Genomic DNA, 17,786 nt, shown 5'->3' on the forward strand with positions numbered 1-17,786 from the left:
TTGTGCAAACTACCTCCTGTCATTGTACAGAAGAGCACATCAGAGGAAGAGGTAAATGAAGAATTGTTCTCTTTGGACTAAAGCTCAGAATTAGGTCTGGTTGTGCTGTGATTAATCTTAAATGTCAGATTTCATATAAGAGAGGGTGCACTAACTGGATATTTTTTCATCTATAATGGCATAAAAGTTAATGGCAATAAAATAGTGAATATGAAGAAGAGTATGATACAGAATATAGCTTGTATAAAAATATTTACACATTCACATTTGTGCATATTTACAACAAATGTGATATATTTGGTGAAGAACCTCTGGAACTAGTTGGCTGAAATGAGTTGTAATGCTGACGTTAATGTCATTTAAAAAGATACTCCGGAAAAAGAATGGCTAAAAATTATGTTCCTTATAAGTGGAAGTAAAGTTTTAAACACAACAGAAGACATGGGACATTAATGTTCATAGGGTCTTACCACTGTGTGCTGAACTGCTTCTGAAAAATTTCTTCCAGTGACTGGCACTCCTGTTGTCTCCATTCTTTCAGCACCATTTAATACAAAACAACATTAGCCTTGCTCTGTTAAACAAACATACTAACATGAACAGGATTAATGTGGAATTTTTACTTACCTAAAATACTTGGTAGCAAAGTCAGCCATAGCAGAGAGGTTATCTAGTTCATGGTTGGATCCTTTTTGTGAGCTTTGGGAAAGTGTGTGTTGTAAGCCCTGTACTGAAGATGGATTCATGGCCTCCCGACTAGACTGCACAGAACGATTGTCGGGTATGTGTCTGCTGGTGGGGACTGGTGAAGGGTCATTGAATGAACTGGCTGGCTTTACATTTCTCATGCTTTTTCTCCTGTCATCTCTTCGATCTAGATGGAGCCAGTGATAATCTGGGGCTGCGCATGGCTGGGTGATGTCCTTTGGAAAAAGACCAGAACGCCCACCGGTGCTCCCAAACTCCCAACCTAGTGCAACATTCAGAGTAGGTTAACATTAAAATAATAGAATATTAACTGCATGGGTGGAATATGCTGGTAGAAATAATTAATACTTAGCATATCTAATATTAAATATACAGTAAATATACAATTCTGACTACCACTGAACTAATGATCTCACCAGTCTGAAGGCCTTCCATTTTCTGCAATTTGATGATATCCCCCTTACTGAAGCTCAGAAGCGTCTTGTCATCCGTCACAAAACTCTTTAGAGCAACCATGTGGCCCGAGTCCTTAAGAAAAATGAAAAAGATGTTAAAGAGAGATGTATAAAGATGGTTAAAATCTAAAATGGGATAAGATGTAAGGGAGATTTAGCCAAGACAAACTAACACTTTTAAAGGAAATATAAGATTTAAAAAAAATAACAAAAAAAAAAAATCACCTTGATGAGTTCCTTGAGGAAAACTTCAATCATGGCAGTGATCTGAGGAGCCCTGGTTGACTGCAGCACTAAGTTTTCCGTTTTAAGCTCCAGTTTTACTCTGTCTGCTTCCTCAAGGTTAACAGACAGCACCTCTGCAAAACTATATTCATATAAAATATTATTCTGGGCCAGAAACAGTGATGGCAGTGAGTGGCATTGTATGTTAAGTTTTTATTAGAATTAAAATTCAAACAAATAAGGGCAATAAGAAATAAGATGACTATTTGTCACATTTTTAAGCTACTTAATTAGTATGTTCATGTCAGAACTCTGATCTGGAAGTGATGGCTTCCAGATCAACCCTGTTTTAGTTTAAGTTGGAAAACCACAGGATTTTCATTAGTTATTTCTATATTTAAAAGAAGATTGTCAGATAAAGACTATTATTGGCTAATATAGATACCTGTAACTTTTGAGCAGTTTGAGATGCTTAGGATTGATGCCTGATGCTTTCACCACCTTCAATAGACGAATCCCTCGATGAGAAACACCCAAAACCTGAGCGTCTCCATTTTGTGGCTGCATGTAAAAAAAAAATCATATTTTTTAGTGGTTGCTACAGTATGTCATATCTAATGGATAATGAGAGCTTATTTTATTAACTAGACAAGGTATTAGTAATTTTTGGGGAGCAACTGACCTGCCTCAAGACTGTGTTGAGTAGCTGTAAAGTCTGAATATCAAAAGTTGTCAGAAGACTTTGCACAGATACAGACACAGATACGACATGTGTGTAAAAGACAAAATTGTTGCTTTGATTAAAAATGGCTGACTTCCTGTTGGGTTTGGACCAAGGCTCCAATAGACATTTCTGTAGGTCCTGACAAGTCACACATCTGTAAAGAGTTTGATGATTGTCGACCAAAGCATGGATTGGGGGTAATTTTTTAGATGCTTTTAGAATTCTAAGGGGTGGGGTGGAAGAATTAGACCACAGTCACCAAATATTGGATAGCATTCCTGTCGGGGGGAAGGGAGGTGGATTAAGATTGATGATATCGAATGAAGTGCAGATTGGCTGAAATCTGTTAAATTTAGAGCCAAATGTAATGTAAACATGATGTCTGAATTCGACCTCCAGCGAAAAGTTTTTGTGCTTTAAAGTGAAACCAATTTGTTATCTGTTTTCTGACGCACAAAGACAGGTAAGACAGTTGATGTTGTTTAGGTCAGATATGGACCTCTCAAAGTAAGACAGAAATTTCTGGCTGTCAGGGAGCATTGGTTAGGCGATGTCAAGATTTGACTGTTGAGTATTATAGAGGACTGGATGTGGAGGTTTGGTGTCTCAGCGACCTTTTGTGTTTCATAGCAAAATGTCTGGGTCTGGCCACGCCTCTTCAACATACTCAAAAACTCACAATTTTGATAATTTTTAATGCCCTGTGCTTCTTGAGCAAACTGACCAGGTTTCAAACTGATCAAACAAAATCTGCTGGAGGAGTTGGATCAAATGTGGAGGCTATAAATCATCAAAATGATGTGAAAATTGGAATTTCAATCCAAGATGGCTGTCTTCCTGTTTGGTGTAGAGTTTGGGTGCAAGAGAGTTTTCTGTAGGTCTTGGGGAGTTGTACAAGTGTACCAAATTTTATTGCTGTACAATAAAGTAAGGTCAATGTGGAGAGTCCTTTGAAAGTTGCCCTGTAGAGCTGTTGAGACATTTCTGTTCCAACTTTTGCAAACCCTTGCTTGCTTTTTCTTCCTGGTCCCTGTTTTTGTTCTGCTCTGGCTCCCTGCGTTCCCTGTGATTTCAATTTTATCATCAAAAAAATTCTCCATGCTCCCAACTCCTGTTTGCATTTTTGAAAGCCAATATTTTAAAAAAATGCAGTCTACTGATGTTTTGTAACTATTGTCAAAATATTTTCTAAGATGAAAAGCTTTGAAAAGAGATGCAATAATAACTATGATATTATGAATCTCAGTTGGAGTGGTATGGTACCATGCAATTTATCCACTCTCACTGCTTTCTTGCTCAGCAGAAGGGAGCAAAAAAGTTCCCTCCTGCTGAGGGAACTCAGCAGTAGCTGAATATACAGTAGCTTCCTAATGTAAAAAGCTACATTATCTATGTAGCTTCCTTACATAGATAATGTTTGATCATTTGACATTATAATGTACATCAGACCATCTTAGGGAACATAAAGTATCTGACTGGACTGTGTGTCATGGAAACTAATCTGTCTGTATGATCATATAGTATTAGTATGAGTTAGATTTGCTGTATATTTCTATTATTGGAAAAATAATTCAATCTGTTTTTCTTTTATTGTGCATTGAGATTAAATTTATCAAGTAGAGCAATATATATAAAAAAACAAAACTGAATAACAAAAATGGACAAAACAAATATACCATATTCCTTTTTCTTGAAGCTTACCGTCACAGGGTAGAGTCGACTAAAATAGTTCTTCCAGTTATCTCGAGCAGCAATAACGATTCTCTTCTTCATGTTGTCATCCTGAATGGTGCTTATGTTTGTTCCCACATTGAAATTTGCTATAAAGGCACAATAATATTGGAAAAGTTAAGTGAAGCTTTGTTACATTAGAAGGTAAAAAGTAGGAAGCTTGGAAAAACCTCAAAACTGCTGCCAACTGTGGAGAAGAGGGTGGAAGCATTATATATGATACAATAATAACATTTTAAGAAATCATGTAAATTACAACAGTCTTAAATAAAAGGGAACCAGACATTTGCCTAGTTTTCCATAAAGACTTTATGAGGAACTTGAGGTCATTTGGTGTGAGAGGACACTATTAAGAAGGTTCTATGATACTGTGGTGACTTCGGTGATCCTCAATGCTGTGGTCTATTGGGCTTATGGGAGCTGAGAGAGGGACAGCAAGAGACTTAAGGTAATCAGAAGGGTTGTCTCAGTTTGGAACTGCTCTGGACTCCATTGAGAAGGTGGGTGAGAAGAGGACATTAGCTAAGCTGAAGGCAATTATGATTAACTCCTCTCACTCCCTATATAAGACTGTGAGGGTTTTAGGCAGCTCCTTCAGCAGCAGACTGAGCTTCTTTCAGTGTTGGTAGGAAAGATACTGCAGATCATTCACACTAAGTGCAGTCAGATTGCACTGACTACAACTAATAAATTGTTGAAACATCTGCACTACTCCCTACTACTACTTCCTCTATTATCTCTCGTACATTTACTTACACTGAATTCCAAATTATTATGCAAGTGATATTTTCTCAGATTTTCTTAAATGGTCAATGCAAATGATGGTCAGTATAATTTTCAAGTCATGAACTATTACAGTATAAATCAAATTTTACTGAACAAAGCTCCCCATGAAAACAGCATTTTTTTCAAAAATAAAAAACTCAAACTGCACTGTTACAAATGATTATGCACAGCAGATTTTCTAAACATTTTATGGATTATAAAGAACTGCAAAACGGTCATTCTTTGAATGTGCAACATTAAGTGGTCACATGTACTAAAATCAAAAGCTATTTCAATCAAAAACATCTTAACAGATGTTAAGAGTTACATGTTAACATAGGAGCCCTTCTTTGATATCACAGCACAATTCTTGCATCCATTGAACTTGTGAGTTTGTGGAAAGTTTCTGCTTGAATTTCTTTGCAGGATGTCAGAATACCTTCCCAGAGCTGCTGTTTTGATATGAACTGCATCCCATCCTCAGATCTTCTGCTTGAGGAAACTCCAAAGGTTCTCAATAGGGTTGAGGTCAGAGGAGGATGGTGCTATGAGCAGCCAATTGGCTGCAATGGGCAGCAACACAGTGGTATTCCTTGCAGCATGAAATGGTGCATTGTCATGCATGAAGATGATTTTGCTACGGAAGGTATGGCTCTTCTTTTTGAACCATGAAAGAAAGTGATCAGTCAGAAAGTCCATATACTTTGCTGAGGTCATTTTCACACCTTCAGGGACTCTGAAGGGGTCAACCAGCTTTCTCTCTCTCTCCCCATGATTTCGGCCCAAAAAATGACTCCACCACCTCCTTGCTGACGTCACAGCCGTGTTGGGACGTGGTGGCCATCCATCACCAATCCACTACTGCGTCCATCTGGACCATCCAGGGTTGCACAGCAGTCATCAGTGAACAAGTCTGTTTAAAAATTAATCTTCATGTACGGCTGGGTCCACTGAGACCGTTTCTGCTCACAAGCCTCTGGAGGATCCTCCACTTTGAGGTTCCAGAGGCACCAGCAGATTCAAATAACTGTTTGCTGCTTTGTAAGGGCATTTTAACAGCTGCTCTCTTAATCCGATGAATTTGTCTAACAGAAACCTTCCTCATTCTGCCTTTATCTGTACAAACCCATTTTTGTTCTGACTCAGCCACAAATCTCTTCACAGTACGATAATGCTTCCGTTTTCCTTAAATATCTAATGTTTTCATACCTTGTCATACGGCACTACACTCTGATGATTTTCCAGCAGAGAGATCCTTTCTGTTTCCCATGTTGCTTGAAACCTGTGGCCTGCTTAATAATGTGGAACATCCTTCTTAAGTAGATTTTCTTTAATTGAGCTCACCAGACAAACTAATCAACCCAGCTCTCTGAAATTAATTATAGTGATTCAAAGAGCCCTGACACACAATACCATCTATAAATTTAATAGCACAACAAAAAATGTAATCTTTATGACACTGAAATCCAATTTGCATAATAATTTGGAACACGGTGTATTGTCATTGTGTGATGCCATTGTTTCTTCAGTTATTTTTATACATATTTTAGTACAATATCACAGCTTCTTTAAGAAAAAAATTATACATGATATATAGCTTTCAGTTATTCTACATTTTAGACTGTTTTTCTTTGGGATTTGATTGTATTTCATTGTGTTTATTGACATAAGCCATTTTGTTCTTTGCAGCTGTGACACATGAATTTAACCATGATGGGTTTAATAAAATCTGTCAGTCTGTCTGTCTGACACTCTTTGTCAACCCTATTGTCATATAAATGATCTAGGTGACTGAGTATATGTAAAGGCATCATGTGTAAATCTTGCAAAAACATATCAGAACCTCACTCAGAATCTCAGTAACGGAAGTGTTTTCTAGCATGATAAATGATGAAAGTCCCACTCTCACTAAAGGGCATCATGTCCCCTGAGACAAGTTCTTTGTCTCAGGAAAAAAACAAAACATTAGCTAATAATATTGCTAATAATATATTCCTATAAAATATTGTTACTGTTATCTAAAGACTCAACGCAAAGGAACCCGCAGTAAGTGGAGGTGTTGCAGGTGTTCTACAAAGATTGACCATGCAAGTGCAAGTCCACTCCTGTCATCATGGAGAGTGTTGGAGAGCAGAGTGGCCAAAAAAGAAAAATGAAGTAAAAAGTTATTTTGCTGGAGAAGAAATAATAATAATAATAATACATTTAATTTAAATTAGCATACAATATGGGAAACAGTAAATATATTTAAAAATCAATCGAAATAAAGCTATAAACAACTGTTTTTAACTCCCCTGACTCTCCACCACTCTCCATGCTCTCCAACCATGTCAGCCCAATCTTACCTCCAATCCTTATGTGATAATCTGGAAATAAGGCATATTACTTATTTGTAAATATAGATGCAAAAACACCACCCGCAATCTGGTTCTGGTGTAATAAATTGGTTTTGGGTGGTGAGTCATTACATTTGCATATCCTCCTCCCAGTATTTTGCACTTTCTCATGACCATCAAATTTTTGTATATTTTGTTTGTGTATTGATTGTAGATCATTTTTGCGCATGGTATCAAGTTTGTTCCTGTTTTTATATGCGCAAACTTTTAGAAGGTAAGGCTCTATGTTGCTTCCTGACATAGTCCAAAGAATTCTCACCAAGAAGGTCTTTCATTTTCCTTCTTTCTTCACTATCAATTCTCACACAGCTGTCAGAGTAGGTGTCTCTCATGATCTGAAAAACAATAAAACACCCAGCAAAGGTTATAAAATCTGATCTTGATTTTCTAATTTGACATTGAATGGAAATTTAGATGTATAAAAAAGGCTGATCAAATAGTTACCTGTTCACACAACAGGTTAAGGACATAGGGCTTGTTGAAGAGTTCTCTTGGATAAAACACCTGCAGATAAAATGAGAGGTTACTTAATGGGGATAATTTTTCAGATTTTCTCATAAATTGGGTGTTATAAAATAGGCGGACTTGCCATTGTTTTTGTAGAATTTACATAATTTTAATTTAAACAAATAGTTCACCATTTACATAATAAGCACAATATCTGCAAGACAGTAACAGAGACAATCATAAAAGGAAAAATCTATTTGGTGAATGAAATTGAGGAGCAAAGAAATCAGCAGAACTATGAATAACACGAATGCAAAACTTCTTGAATTCAGGGCTGCTGGTTTAATTGATTTGAAGATAATGGCTTACAAATTGAGAATCATCAATGGAGCTCCAAAACAATAAGGAACCAAAGTAGTAGGTCATCTTTTTTTTTTACTCTTCAAAATTTAAAATAAACTACCGTAATAATATTATCTTTGAATTCTGTTGTAGCAATTGCATTTTATTTTATTCTTCAAATATTTTTAGATATACAAAACTGATCAAAGCAAAGGACCTTCAATCACTGAGCAGTAATAAGTAATTCAACTGTAAAGATTAACCAAACATCAGAATTTATGGTTGAAAATGACAAATATAACAAATGTGTTATATTTATTATATAACACATTTGTTATATAACAAATATATATAACATATATATGTTATATATATAACATATATATGTTATATATATATACATGTGGACATGTACACATGTATATACTACATATAGATGATCACTTTCACAAAATTTACCAACAAACTGAGGTCATTTGTGGAAAGTGAGGAGCTTCACCGGTTCTCACTTTTTTGCAGTTCTACTGAGCTCTACTAGTTCAGTTCAGAGGAATGGCGTGACCTGGGTAGGCTATTTTCATTCTAGCAGCTGTTAACATGAATGGAAGTCAATATAATGTCTTCAGTTTGTATAGAAGTACAAGGATGTGTGTGTATGTGTGTGTGAGGTGAGGGGTGTTCATGTGTGTGTCTTACTTCTTTTCGCAGGAAAAATTTTCCTGGCATGTTGAAGTGGGAGAAGTAAACCCCAGCAGAAAAGCGGTAAAGCTGGGATTGATTTCCCTCATCATCTGACATCACATTTGGACAGACAACAAATAAGTACAGTCATCTAAAGGCCTTGTAGTACAGCTTGTCAAGCACAAGTTTGACAAATGTCTTCCTTTTTTGGTAAAGTATGGGTTTGTAAAGAAGTGTTGTTTTTGTTTTCTGTATTTAATGTTGGTAATTTACCAAAATAAATTGAATAAACTGAAACAAGTAGCAGCAATTTCACATTTTGTGGTTGTAAACTTGAACCTTATTTCAATCAGAATCACCCACAGAGAGATGGAGCAGTCATGGGTGGAGGGTCTGGGATGTTCACAAGGACAGGTGCTTGTTCTGGAGGAGGAGGCGGGGAGTCAGGAGGAAGAGGGGGGTGATGCTGTGAGCGCTGGGAGCCAAAAAGCTCCTCCAAAGGACGCTGCTTCTGCCTCATGTTGTTAGAAATGACCCTCCGACCACTGGTGGATGGGGGAGAATTAGGCGACCTTGGAGGAGGAGGTGGGGGAGGAGAAGCCCATTGTTTCTGTGTAAAAATTTAAAAATAAATATTACAACAACAAAACATAAATAAATCTAACAAGCAGTTGATTTTTGGAGTTACAGCCACCATGCCCTGCCCCTTCTTACTTTTGGTTGTGGCACTGGTGCTTTGTTTCTGAGTTTAGCCAGAGCTTCCTCTTTTGGGTCACTCTTCTTAATAAATGTTCTACCAGGAGATCTGAAAGATACATAACAACAAAAAAAAGTCTATACAGATAATATGTAATACACATTAAGAAATATTTGAGAAATCCTTCTTAAGCAGAGAACCCAGATCACTAATTAATAATTAATAATAATCTGAGTAATTTGGGATGGTCCCTGGTTTAAAAATATTTGCATTTCTATACTTTTTTTGTGGAAATGTTACAGTCAAAAAGTTTCATCCAACCATCATTCAACCTCCTTTTTTTAACTGTCTTATTTAAAGCTGGATCAAATTATTTGTAAAACTTTTTATTTTGGCTTTTTAAAAACGATTGTTAAACAACTGAGAACTCTAGATATTTGAATTTGGAAAGTGTGGAATTTTATTTTGAGTAATATTTTAACTTACTCATATTTAGCATTTAAACTACTAGGTTTTTAAGCTTAGTAGTAGTGTCACATCAAATCTGTTTAATGCCAACTTTGACTTGCACTGACAGTTTAATATTATGTTACACTTTTAAAAAATTGCAAAAGATTTGCTCAAGAGATGATTTAACATTAGCTCATTCCCTCTGAATGTTAATTAACATGGGTCGTAATAATTCTTACAGTTCCAAAAATAGTTCTTTAGCAAAACCTTTTAAACTACTACTTATAGACATTTCACAGTATGTATATTCAATGTAACAAACATGCCTGAATATTATTTTTTTCAAAAACAATGCATTACAACTTCAATTTTAAATTTATCACTAAACACACATGTACAGTATTGAAGGTGGTGCAGAGCCTGATCCAGACTATTGTGTGCCTCACACAACCCTGGCTGTGTTGTGCAACTGTATCACATGGTTATGTGCTTTTGCTATGTCTTTCTTCTGGAACATAGAGACCAACCAAAGTCACAAAAGTGTGTGCAAGCTTTCTAAAATCGACATGCTGTTCACAACATCACCAGACAATGTGCAGAAACAGGTTTTGAAGAACTGATATATTTTTAACTGCAAGTCTGATGACAATGTCATGATCTTTGCCAATGCTTATAGAAAGGTTGAATGAAAACCAGTGATACCAGAATTTCCTGTTGTATTATGTTTTGGGCCTACTGCAGAATGTTGTAGGATGGTGAACAAACCCTAACGTATTTCATTAAGTCATTGTAAAAATTGTTTGAATCATAAAAAACAAAACAAAACAATAAACATAAACTAAAGAAATGAAAAATTTGCCTCTTTATCACCTCCACAATGGCAAAAGGTGATCCTCCAGGTGAACTGTGATCATTTTCCTTATTTTCTATTCTTTCAATATTATTTTTGAAAGAATATTATTCTTTCAAAAATAATATTCATACATATGATATTATATCATACGTAATATCAAATATTACATATGATATTATATCATATGTAATATTTAGTTCTGTCAATCAATTAAAAAAATTAAATAACACTCTAGTGCTGTGATTAATCATGATTAATTGCTATGCTTAACTTTGTAAACTTGAAATGTAAAAATACATATGTAAAAAAATAAACATTTAAGAAAAAGTTTTATTGTCTCAAACCAAACATTTCAGTTTTCCAAATTTTTATATTCCAAAAGGTGTAAAAGATAAAATTTTGTTTCAAATGGAACTTAGAGGTGTTAACTATAAACTGGTGCTTCAGTGGAAGGACAATTCTCCATGGCAATAAGTAGTCTACATACTACCTTGTTTGTTGTTGTTGTTTTGTTTTTGAAACATTTATTTTGCACTAGAGAGTAATAATAATAGTATTAAAACAACCAAACAGCCTTGCACAGACATTATTTTAAAGTTCTTTTATTTGCTTCTGGTCTTCTTAATAGTTTTGCATGAGGATATTTTTCCAGCCTGCTGAACCCCTATATTCCATCTCATTCCCTCAGGTTAGCTGACCAAATGTTCCTGTGGGTTCCTAAATTACAGAGGAAATTCAGAGATGCTCAATATTTTCAATTCCGGGCCCAAACTAGAACAAGCTGTGTCTGTTCATAAGACAAACTCCTTCAGTTTTTAAATCATACATGAAAGCACACTTTCCCTCTCTGAATTTTCAACAATGAAAAATAATATGTATTCTTTTTAAAGTGCTTTTAAAGTGGTATAAATTTGGTATGGTATGATTTGAATGCCATTTCAAATTTGGGAGAACACAAGATACTACTGGCACTGACCTGACAGGCTCAAATGGCTTGGGTTCTGGTTGTGGTCGACTGTTGAACTGTTTAATGATTTCCCTGATGTTGGAGGTTGGTTCAGGCTGGAGCTTTGTGACCGGACTGGGGGTAGGTTCTTTAGGGGGGTCTGGTTCCTCATTTGGAGGTCTGGGAGGACGCCTTCCTGTGGGAGATAAGAAAATGACACAAACACTTCTTTTTTTTTTTTAAAGGTTTTATTGGCTCTAGTGGCCTTTACTTGATAGTTAATTAACAGGAAAGTGGGTAACGAGAGAAGACATGCAGCGAAGATCGCCAGGCCGGGAATCGAACCTGCGACAGCCGCTTCGAGGACTAAGGCCTCCTTATGTGAGCTGTGCTTAACCCCTGCGCCACCACAGCACATCCCAACACAAACACTTCTAAAAACATTGTTAACACATAGCAGAGGCTGGGAGCTGCTGGAAACCTGACATATTTTGAAGTCCATATTTTACTTTTGAGGGTATTTCTACCTTTCAGTGATGTGAACGTCAAATATGTAGAGGTAAAAATTATATCAAAAAGGTCTTCTACCAAGGCTTTCAAACTCTCCAAATCCTTCTATGCAGATTTCTTTTCATTTGAGCAACTCATGTCCTTCACCTTGCAGTAATGTAAATGTTTCAGAGTGGCCCAGCCAAAGCTCAAACTTTAGTCTAATAGAGAATTCATTAAATTTCTGAAATGTGGGATCTGAAATGTTCTCTGAGTGGTTAGTGTTTTCTCCCAGGTTCCAGCAGAGGGCTTTCACACACTTCCAGGTCAGCAGTGATCAACAGCAGTAGTTTACTGCCACTCCTTTGTTCCTTGAGTGTTGAGCCTTGTGGTAAAAGCCCCCTGCATTTCCTAGTTGCTTTGTTGACTTATTGTGAAACATTGGCTGACTTCCTATTTAGGAACCTCTCAAGTTGGATTCCCCTGAGCTACACCATCAACACGGATGTGTTGGATTTCAGCTATTACATGCAATGTAGATGAACTGTCACAACTAGCTGTTACATGTACAACTCCAGTTGAGCCAATCGCAGTCGAGGACATTCAAATTGCTCAACAAGAAGATCAAGTTACACAACGAGTAATCACATTAAAGCAGAAAAATGAGAAACTTAAATACAGGGATAAGGTAAAAGAGCTAACTGAAGTAAAATGACTTCTGAGAGAATGGTCTCATCTTTACCTGGACAAAGATGGAGTTTTACGACGAAAGACAAAAACTGTAATTCCTGCTAAGCTGAAGGCACTGATTTATCAGCAACTCCATGAAGAAATGGGTCATTTAAGAACGGACAGAATGACCTCATTGGCTAGAGAGAGGTTATTTTGGCCAAAAATGCAAGAGGAGATTTAACATGTTACAAGAGTTTGGACTGCTTGAAACAAAAAACCTAACCAAAAAACTAAAACCCCACTACAAACAAATGGTTTTTCAGTCGAACGTGAATTGAACTGAATTTGTTTAATCTGTTTTTCTATCACGGTTTAGAACTCAGGTTACCAGGGTGCATCCAAAAGATTTAAAACTGAGAACTAGCATTTGGCCAAGTATTATTACTATTTTATGTATTTCATTGTGTGTAATTTTATTTTTAGAATTGTGAGTCTTGTACAACTTTTTGTTAATCCTATGGTGTAATTCACTAAAGCCAGTTTGTTGTTTAAATTCATTTAATTATCTTTGTATCTCATTTAAACATAAAACCGTGCTCAGATAGCCAAACCTACTGTCCCATTGATTTAATATATTTAATAATCTTCACTACTGTGTTACACAGTGTTAATTTTTATTTATTAGTTGTACTACTTGATTTAGTGCTGAGGCTTAACTACTCACTAATCTTAAGCTTACTGTCAGGACTCTGGGTTTTTGGGTTTGGTTTTGCTTTTGCATCATTATTCTTTGAGTTACCTTAGGTTCTGTTATTCTTGTATGCCTGAGTCTATGTCTAGCTTTCTTTAGTGATTATAGTTAGATTATTTTTTATTAAATCCTTCTAGTTATTTCTTATTTCAGCCTCCCTGTAGAGTTTCTAATAATGTTTATTTCTTAGTTATTTCATCACCCTAGGTTCAGTTATTCTTACATGTCTGAGTTTTCTTTAGTAATCCTAGTTAGCTTACTTCTTAAGTCCTTCTAGCTTCCCCTGCAGTATTTCTAGTTTTCTTATTTTGTCACTTTAGGTTTAGAAAGTATTTTTGTCTGAATTCATGCCCATCTTCTTTAGTAATTCTAGCTAGGTTATTTCTTTGTTTAGTCTCTCTGGCTTCTCTAGCTCTATGTTCCTTAGTTCTTATTACTGTTAGATCAGTCTGGTTTCTGTTTAGGTTTGTTTGTTTTTCCCTCATCTTTTTCTCTTCTAGTTTATCAGGTTTTCTTTAGTCTTAGTGTTTATTTAGTATTATTAGTATTTTCAGCTCCCTGGTATTTACTCCCTGTTGTTTTCCCCAGCATATCTCCTTAGCTTCCCTGTGCCACCTTCTCCCCGCCCCTCAGCTAGCTCCTGTGCCACCTACTCACACCTGCAATCAGTTATCTCATCTAGTTAAGTCCATTGTTCCATTTACTACCTCCCAGATTAGTACCTGTGATCAGGTAGCGATCACAGGTTTCACTACCTGTGATACTCTCTATCACAGTCATAACTTGCCTGTCCGTCTTGTTACCCTGCTCGTCTCTATGCTCTTCACCTCCCCTGTGCTCCTTAGAATCTCCTTGTGTCTCAGTTTTGGATTTGCTTTGGATTGTTTTGTGTTCCCTTGGATGTTCATTTTTTGTAAGTTGAACTCTGATTTTGTTCATTAAATTTTCAAAACCACATCTTTACCTGCTGCTTTTGGGTCCGCCACACCACATCATGACACTTACTTTGCTTAATTTTTTGAGGCAATGAGTTAGCATAATTCTATTAAGTAAGGTGAACTAATTACTGTAGATTGTACATTGTACCAGGAGCTATTCTCTTCAAACGTCTACACCACTTTCGTTGACAACTCAAAATATCTTAAAATGTCCCACAGTTAATATTTAAACATCTTTATAATTTCCTTACCGTTATGCTTTGGTGGTGGAGGTGGAGGTGGGGGTGAGGGGCTTGGTGAAGGACGTGTCTGCTGATTTTGTTTGGGTGGATCAGGAGGAGCTGATTGTCGCTTTGAGTTTCTTTTGTCCCGTTTTGATTTACCACCTAGAGGGGGCAAAAGAAAAAACTTATTCACTGAACCTTGATGTAGCCTGAAAAAAGATGATTTAAGTCTATTCACCAATATTTTGGAAGAAATCCCTCTTTTCTCTAAAAGATTGTAGGTCATCTGGCTCTGCCAGCTCCACATTTTCTTCTGGCTATGAAAGCAAATTGGCAGGATGGTGTCACTTTACAACTGAAGAAATAATAGTTTCATGGGTCATTATTCTTAGTCACAAGAAAAAAAGATCAGGGCATATTAAAAATAAAATGTATAATAAAGTTTTTATCTTTTCTCTCCGTTGGCATGTCTAGCTGACTTCCAAAACTACTTCATTTAATTAAAATATATATTGTTGCATTGACGGATTCTCTCACTTTCCATATTCTGTTGTTATGAGCACCTTTAAAGTAAACTACAAAATCTCTAGCATAACCTATTTGACAAGAATGTCTATAAATGGATAGTCCACAATTTTACTGTGGATCTTTTAATTAACTTGTCAAGATGGATGTAGAAAAATACAGAGAGGAAAAAGGATCAGTTAGAAATACCTCAGATTCAGATTGCTTGGAGGCTTGTTTATGTGCAGATGCTTTGAGCTTTGACCGTTGGGGTGAGGGACTTCGAGAGGTAGATGAGTGCTGGCGTTCTCTGGAGCGGCGTGATGACTCGCGTCTAAACTGTCTGTCTTTCTCATCTCTTTGTTTCTCCTTCTTAGCTTTCTGTTCCTTCTGCCGTTCTTCAGCCTGCTGCTGAGACAAAGTCATTGCCTGCAAGGTCATCTGCTGGGCCTGAAATGAGAAGATTGACAATCCAAAGTAAGAACATAGAGCAAATAAATTGTAGTTTATCTTGATTAAAAATCTTTGATGGAAGTCACCATGAGTAAGGCCTGTTGGTTGATGAGAGCTTGCTGAGTTGCTGCCATCTGCATGGGGTCACTCACAGTGGGAGCCTGAGGCACCATTAAAGCTGTGAAAGAATAATTTTAATTAACAAGGGGATACATATTACAACTGATTACTCAAAAAAGCTTAAAATATTAATTCGGAATCAGCTAACACAATGGACAGTAGATGATACAAGTGTCACATTTGACTTGGTGGGGGCTCAGTATCAAATTGTTCCTGAGTCCTACCAGCAGGAAATATTATTCTCCCTGCTCTCAGTGAAGGTGGAAGCTTTTCTTTTTGTTCTCTCCCTACCTGGAACCTTTCTTTGCATATCCTCCAAACTTCAAATTGATCAAATTTTCTTGACTAAAAGACTGGGCAAAGGAGAGAGCCCTCTTGCCCTGATGGGACATATGCTGGCAGATACATTGTGGATTTTTGGGGGAAGTGGAAGATAATGTGTCTGTCCATTTTGTCCATTGAGGATGTGGAAGATTTGTACTTATTTGGATTTTCGATAACAGGATTTCTGATGTGACATTCCACATCCCAAGAGCCAGCTTCTGCAACCGAGGATCAGATCGTCAGGCCCCCCTCCCTCAGCCACCACCCAGCCCACACTGCACCCGACCCCTTTGGCCCCTCTCACAGGTGGTGGGCCCATGGGAGCGAGGACCCATATCTCCTCTTTGGGCTGAGCCTGGCCACCAGCCGCTCGCCATCGTGCCCCCCCTCCAGGCCTGGGTCCAGAGTGGGACCCCGGTGATCTGTGTCCAGGGCAAGGGAACACCAGATCCAAAGTTCTCATCCATCAAAGGGGTCTTCGGGCTGCACTTTGTCTGGTCCCTCATCTAGGACCTGTCTGCCTTGGGTGACCTTACCAGGGGCATAAAGCCCAAGACAACAGAGCTCCTAGGATCATTGGGACAGTCAAACCTCCACCATGATGGCAGCCCAAGGGTAGAGTGCCTTCTCCGGGTCAGGGGGCAGGGGTATCCTGCCCCAAGTGGAGGAGTTTAAGTATCTCGGGATCTTGTTCACGAATGAGGGGAGAAGGGAGCGGGAGATCGACAGGTGGATTGGTCTGCAGTGAAGCGGGTGGGTCATGACCGAAAGAACGAGGCCATGACGGATACAAGCGGCCAAAATGGGTTTTCTCCGTAGGGTGTCTGGACTCTCCCTTAGAGATAGGGTGAGAAGCTCGGTCATCCGGGAAGGACTCACAGTAGAGCCGCTGCTCCTTCACATCGAGAGGAGCCAGTTGAGGTGGCTCGGGCATCTGGTAAGAATGCCTCCTGGATGCCTCCCTGGTGAGGTGTTCTGGGCAAGTCCCACTGGGAGGAGGCCCCAGGGAAGACCCAGGACATGCTGGAGGAACTATGTTTCTCGGCTGGCCTGGGAAATCCTTGGGATTCCCCCAGAGGAGCTGGAACAAGTTGCTGGGGAGAGGGATGTCTGGGCCTCCCTTCTTAAGCTGCTAGACCCGCAACCCAACCCCGGATAAGCAGAAGAAAATGAATGAATGAATGGATGGATGGATGGATGGATGGATGGATGGATGGATGGATTGATTGATTTCTGATGTTTGGAGTTCAAGTTCCAATATGCTAGTTGCCTAGCATATTGAAAAATTTGGAAGGTGTCAGCAGCTGTTATGCCTGACAGCTGCCTGGCCAAGATGAAGTGTGAAGGATTAGGCTGACTGGTGAGCGCTCAGATCAATATGCTATGCCACCAGAGCCTCATGCTGGATGATTCTTGCAGAGAGTCAAAGGCCAGCTGCGGACCCCAGAGCTTGCTGGTTGAATGAATTGGAGCATACAGAATTTGCCAGTTCGGTCCAGCGGGAATGATCACACTAATCTGGATGATTGGAATCACCACTGGGATGAACCGGCCATATTTTAGGGCAGTCAGAAAATTATGGCTCCCCTGAGTCAGCCCTGGATGGCTGGCTTTCTAAAATTCTCCTGGATGATATATAAACAAGATACTCTTTCCATCCTCACCCCATGACATCTGTATAGCTGTGCCAGACTGTACTCAAGGTCAACTGATAAACTCCACCATATATCAGAGACAATGGCTGGGGCCAGCTCTCTCGTTCAGGAACTAATGCTTCCTGCACTCTCACACTGACTTTCATTCTTCATGGTTAGAAACACACACCCCTCAAACTCACTGCCTTTGCTGGCTCCACTCCTGTATCTACATGTTGCCTCTTTATTTTTTTTTC

At 38.1% G+C, this 17,786-nt stretch overlaps 1 protein-coding gene across 1 annotated transcript in view; it reads right to left on the bottom strand.

Moving 5' to 3' along the window:
- Positions 1 to 17,786, bottom strand: part of myo15b (myosin XVB) — an 89,838-nt gene that overhangs the window by 13,999 nt on the left and 58,053 nt on the right. The window contains exons 33-49 of the mRNA XM_032573826.1: positions 15,538 to 15,629; positions 15,209 to 15,448; positions 14,733 to 14,811; positions 14,522 to 14,656; positions 11,451 to 11,616; positions 9,189 to 9,279; positions 8,838 to 9,084; positions 8,490 to 8,584; positions 7,449 to 7,508; positions 7,264 to 7,339; positions 3,814 to 3,932; positions 1,834 to 1,949; positions 1,389 to 1,530; positions 1,125 to 1,236; positions 840 to 970; positions 628 to 761; positions 471 to 534 (exon numbers count right to left, since the gene is read on the bottom strand). Coding sequence (XP_032429717.1) covers positions 471 to 534; positions 628 to 761; positions 840 to 970; positions 1,125 to 1,236; positions 1,389 to 1,530; positions 1,834 to 1,949; positions 3,814 to 3,932; positions 7,264 to 7,339; positions 7,449 to 7,508; positions 8,490 to 8,584; positions 8,838 to 9,084; positions 9,189 to 9,279; positions 11,451 to 11,616; positions 14,522 to 14,656; positions 14,733 to 14,811; positions 15,209 to 15,448; positions 15,538 to 15,629 — 2,099 coding nt within the window. The remainder of the gene's footprint in view (positions 1 to 470; positions 535 to 627; positions 762 to 839; positions 971 to 1,124; positions 1,237 to 1,388; positions 1,531 to 1,833; positions 1,950 to 3,813; positions 3,933 to 7,263; positions 7,340 to 7,448; positions 7,509 to 8,489; positions 8,585 to 8,837; positions 9,085 to 9,188; positions 9,280 to 11,450; positions 11,617 to 14,521; positions 14,657 to 14,732; positions 14,812 to 15,208; positions 15,449 to 15,537; positions 15,630 to 17,786) is intronic.

The sequence above is a fragment of the Xiphophorus hellerii genome, chromosome 10, assembly GCF_003331165.1.
Source record: "Xiphophorus hellerii strain 12219 chromosome 10, Xiphophorus_hellerii-4.1, whole genome shotgun sequence".
In the NCBI taxonomy this organism is placed as follows: domain Eukaryota; kingdom Metazoa; phylum Chordata; class Actinopteri; order Cyprinodontiformes; family Poeciliidae; genus Xiphophorus; species Xiphophorus hellerii.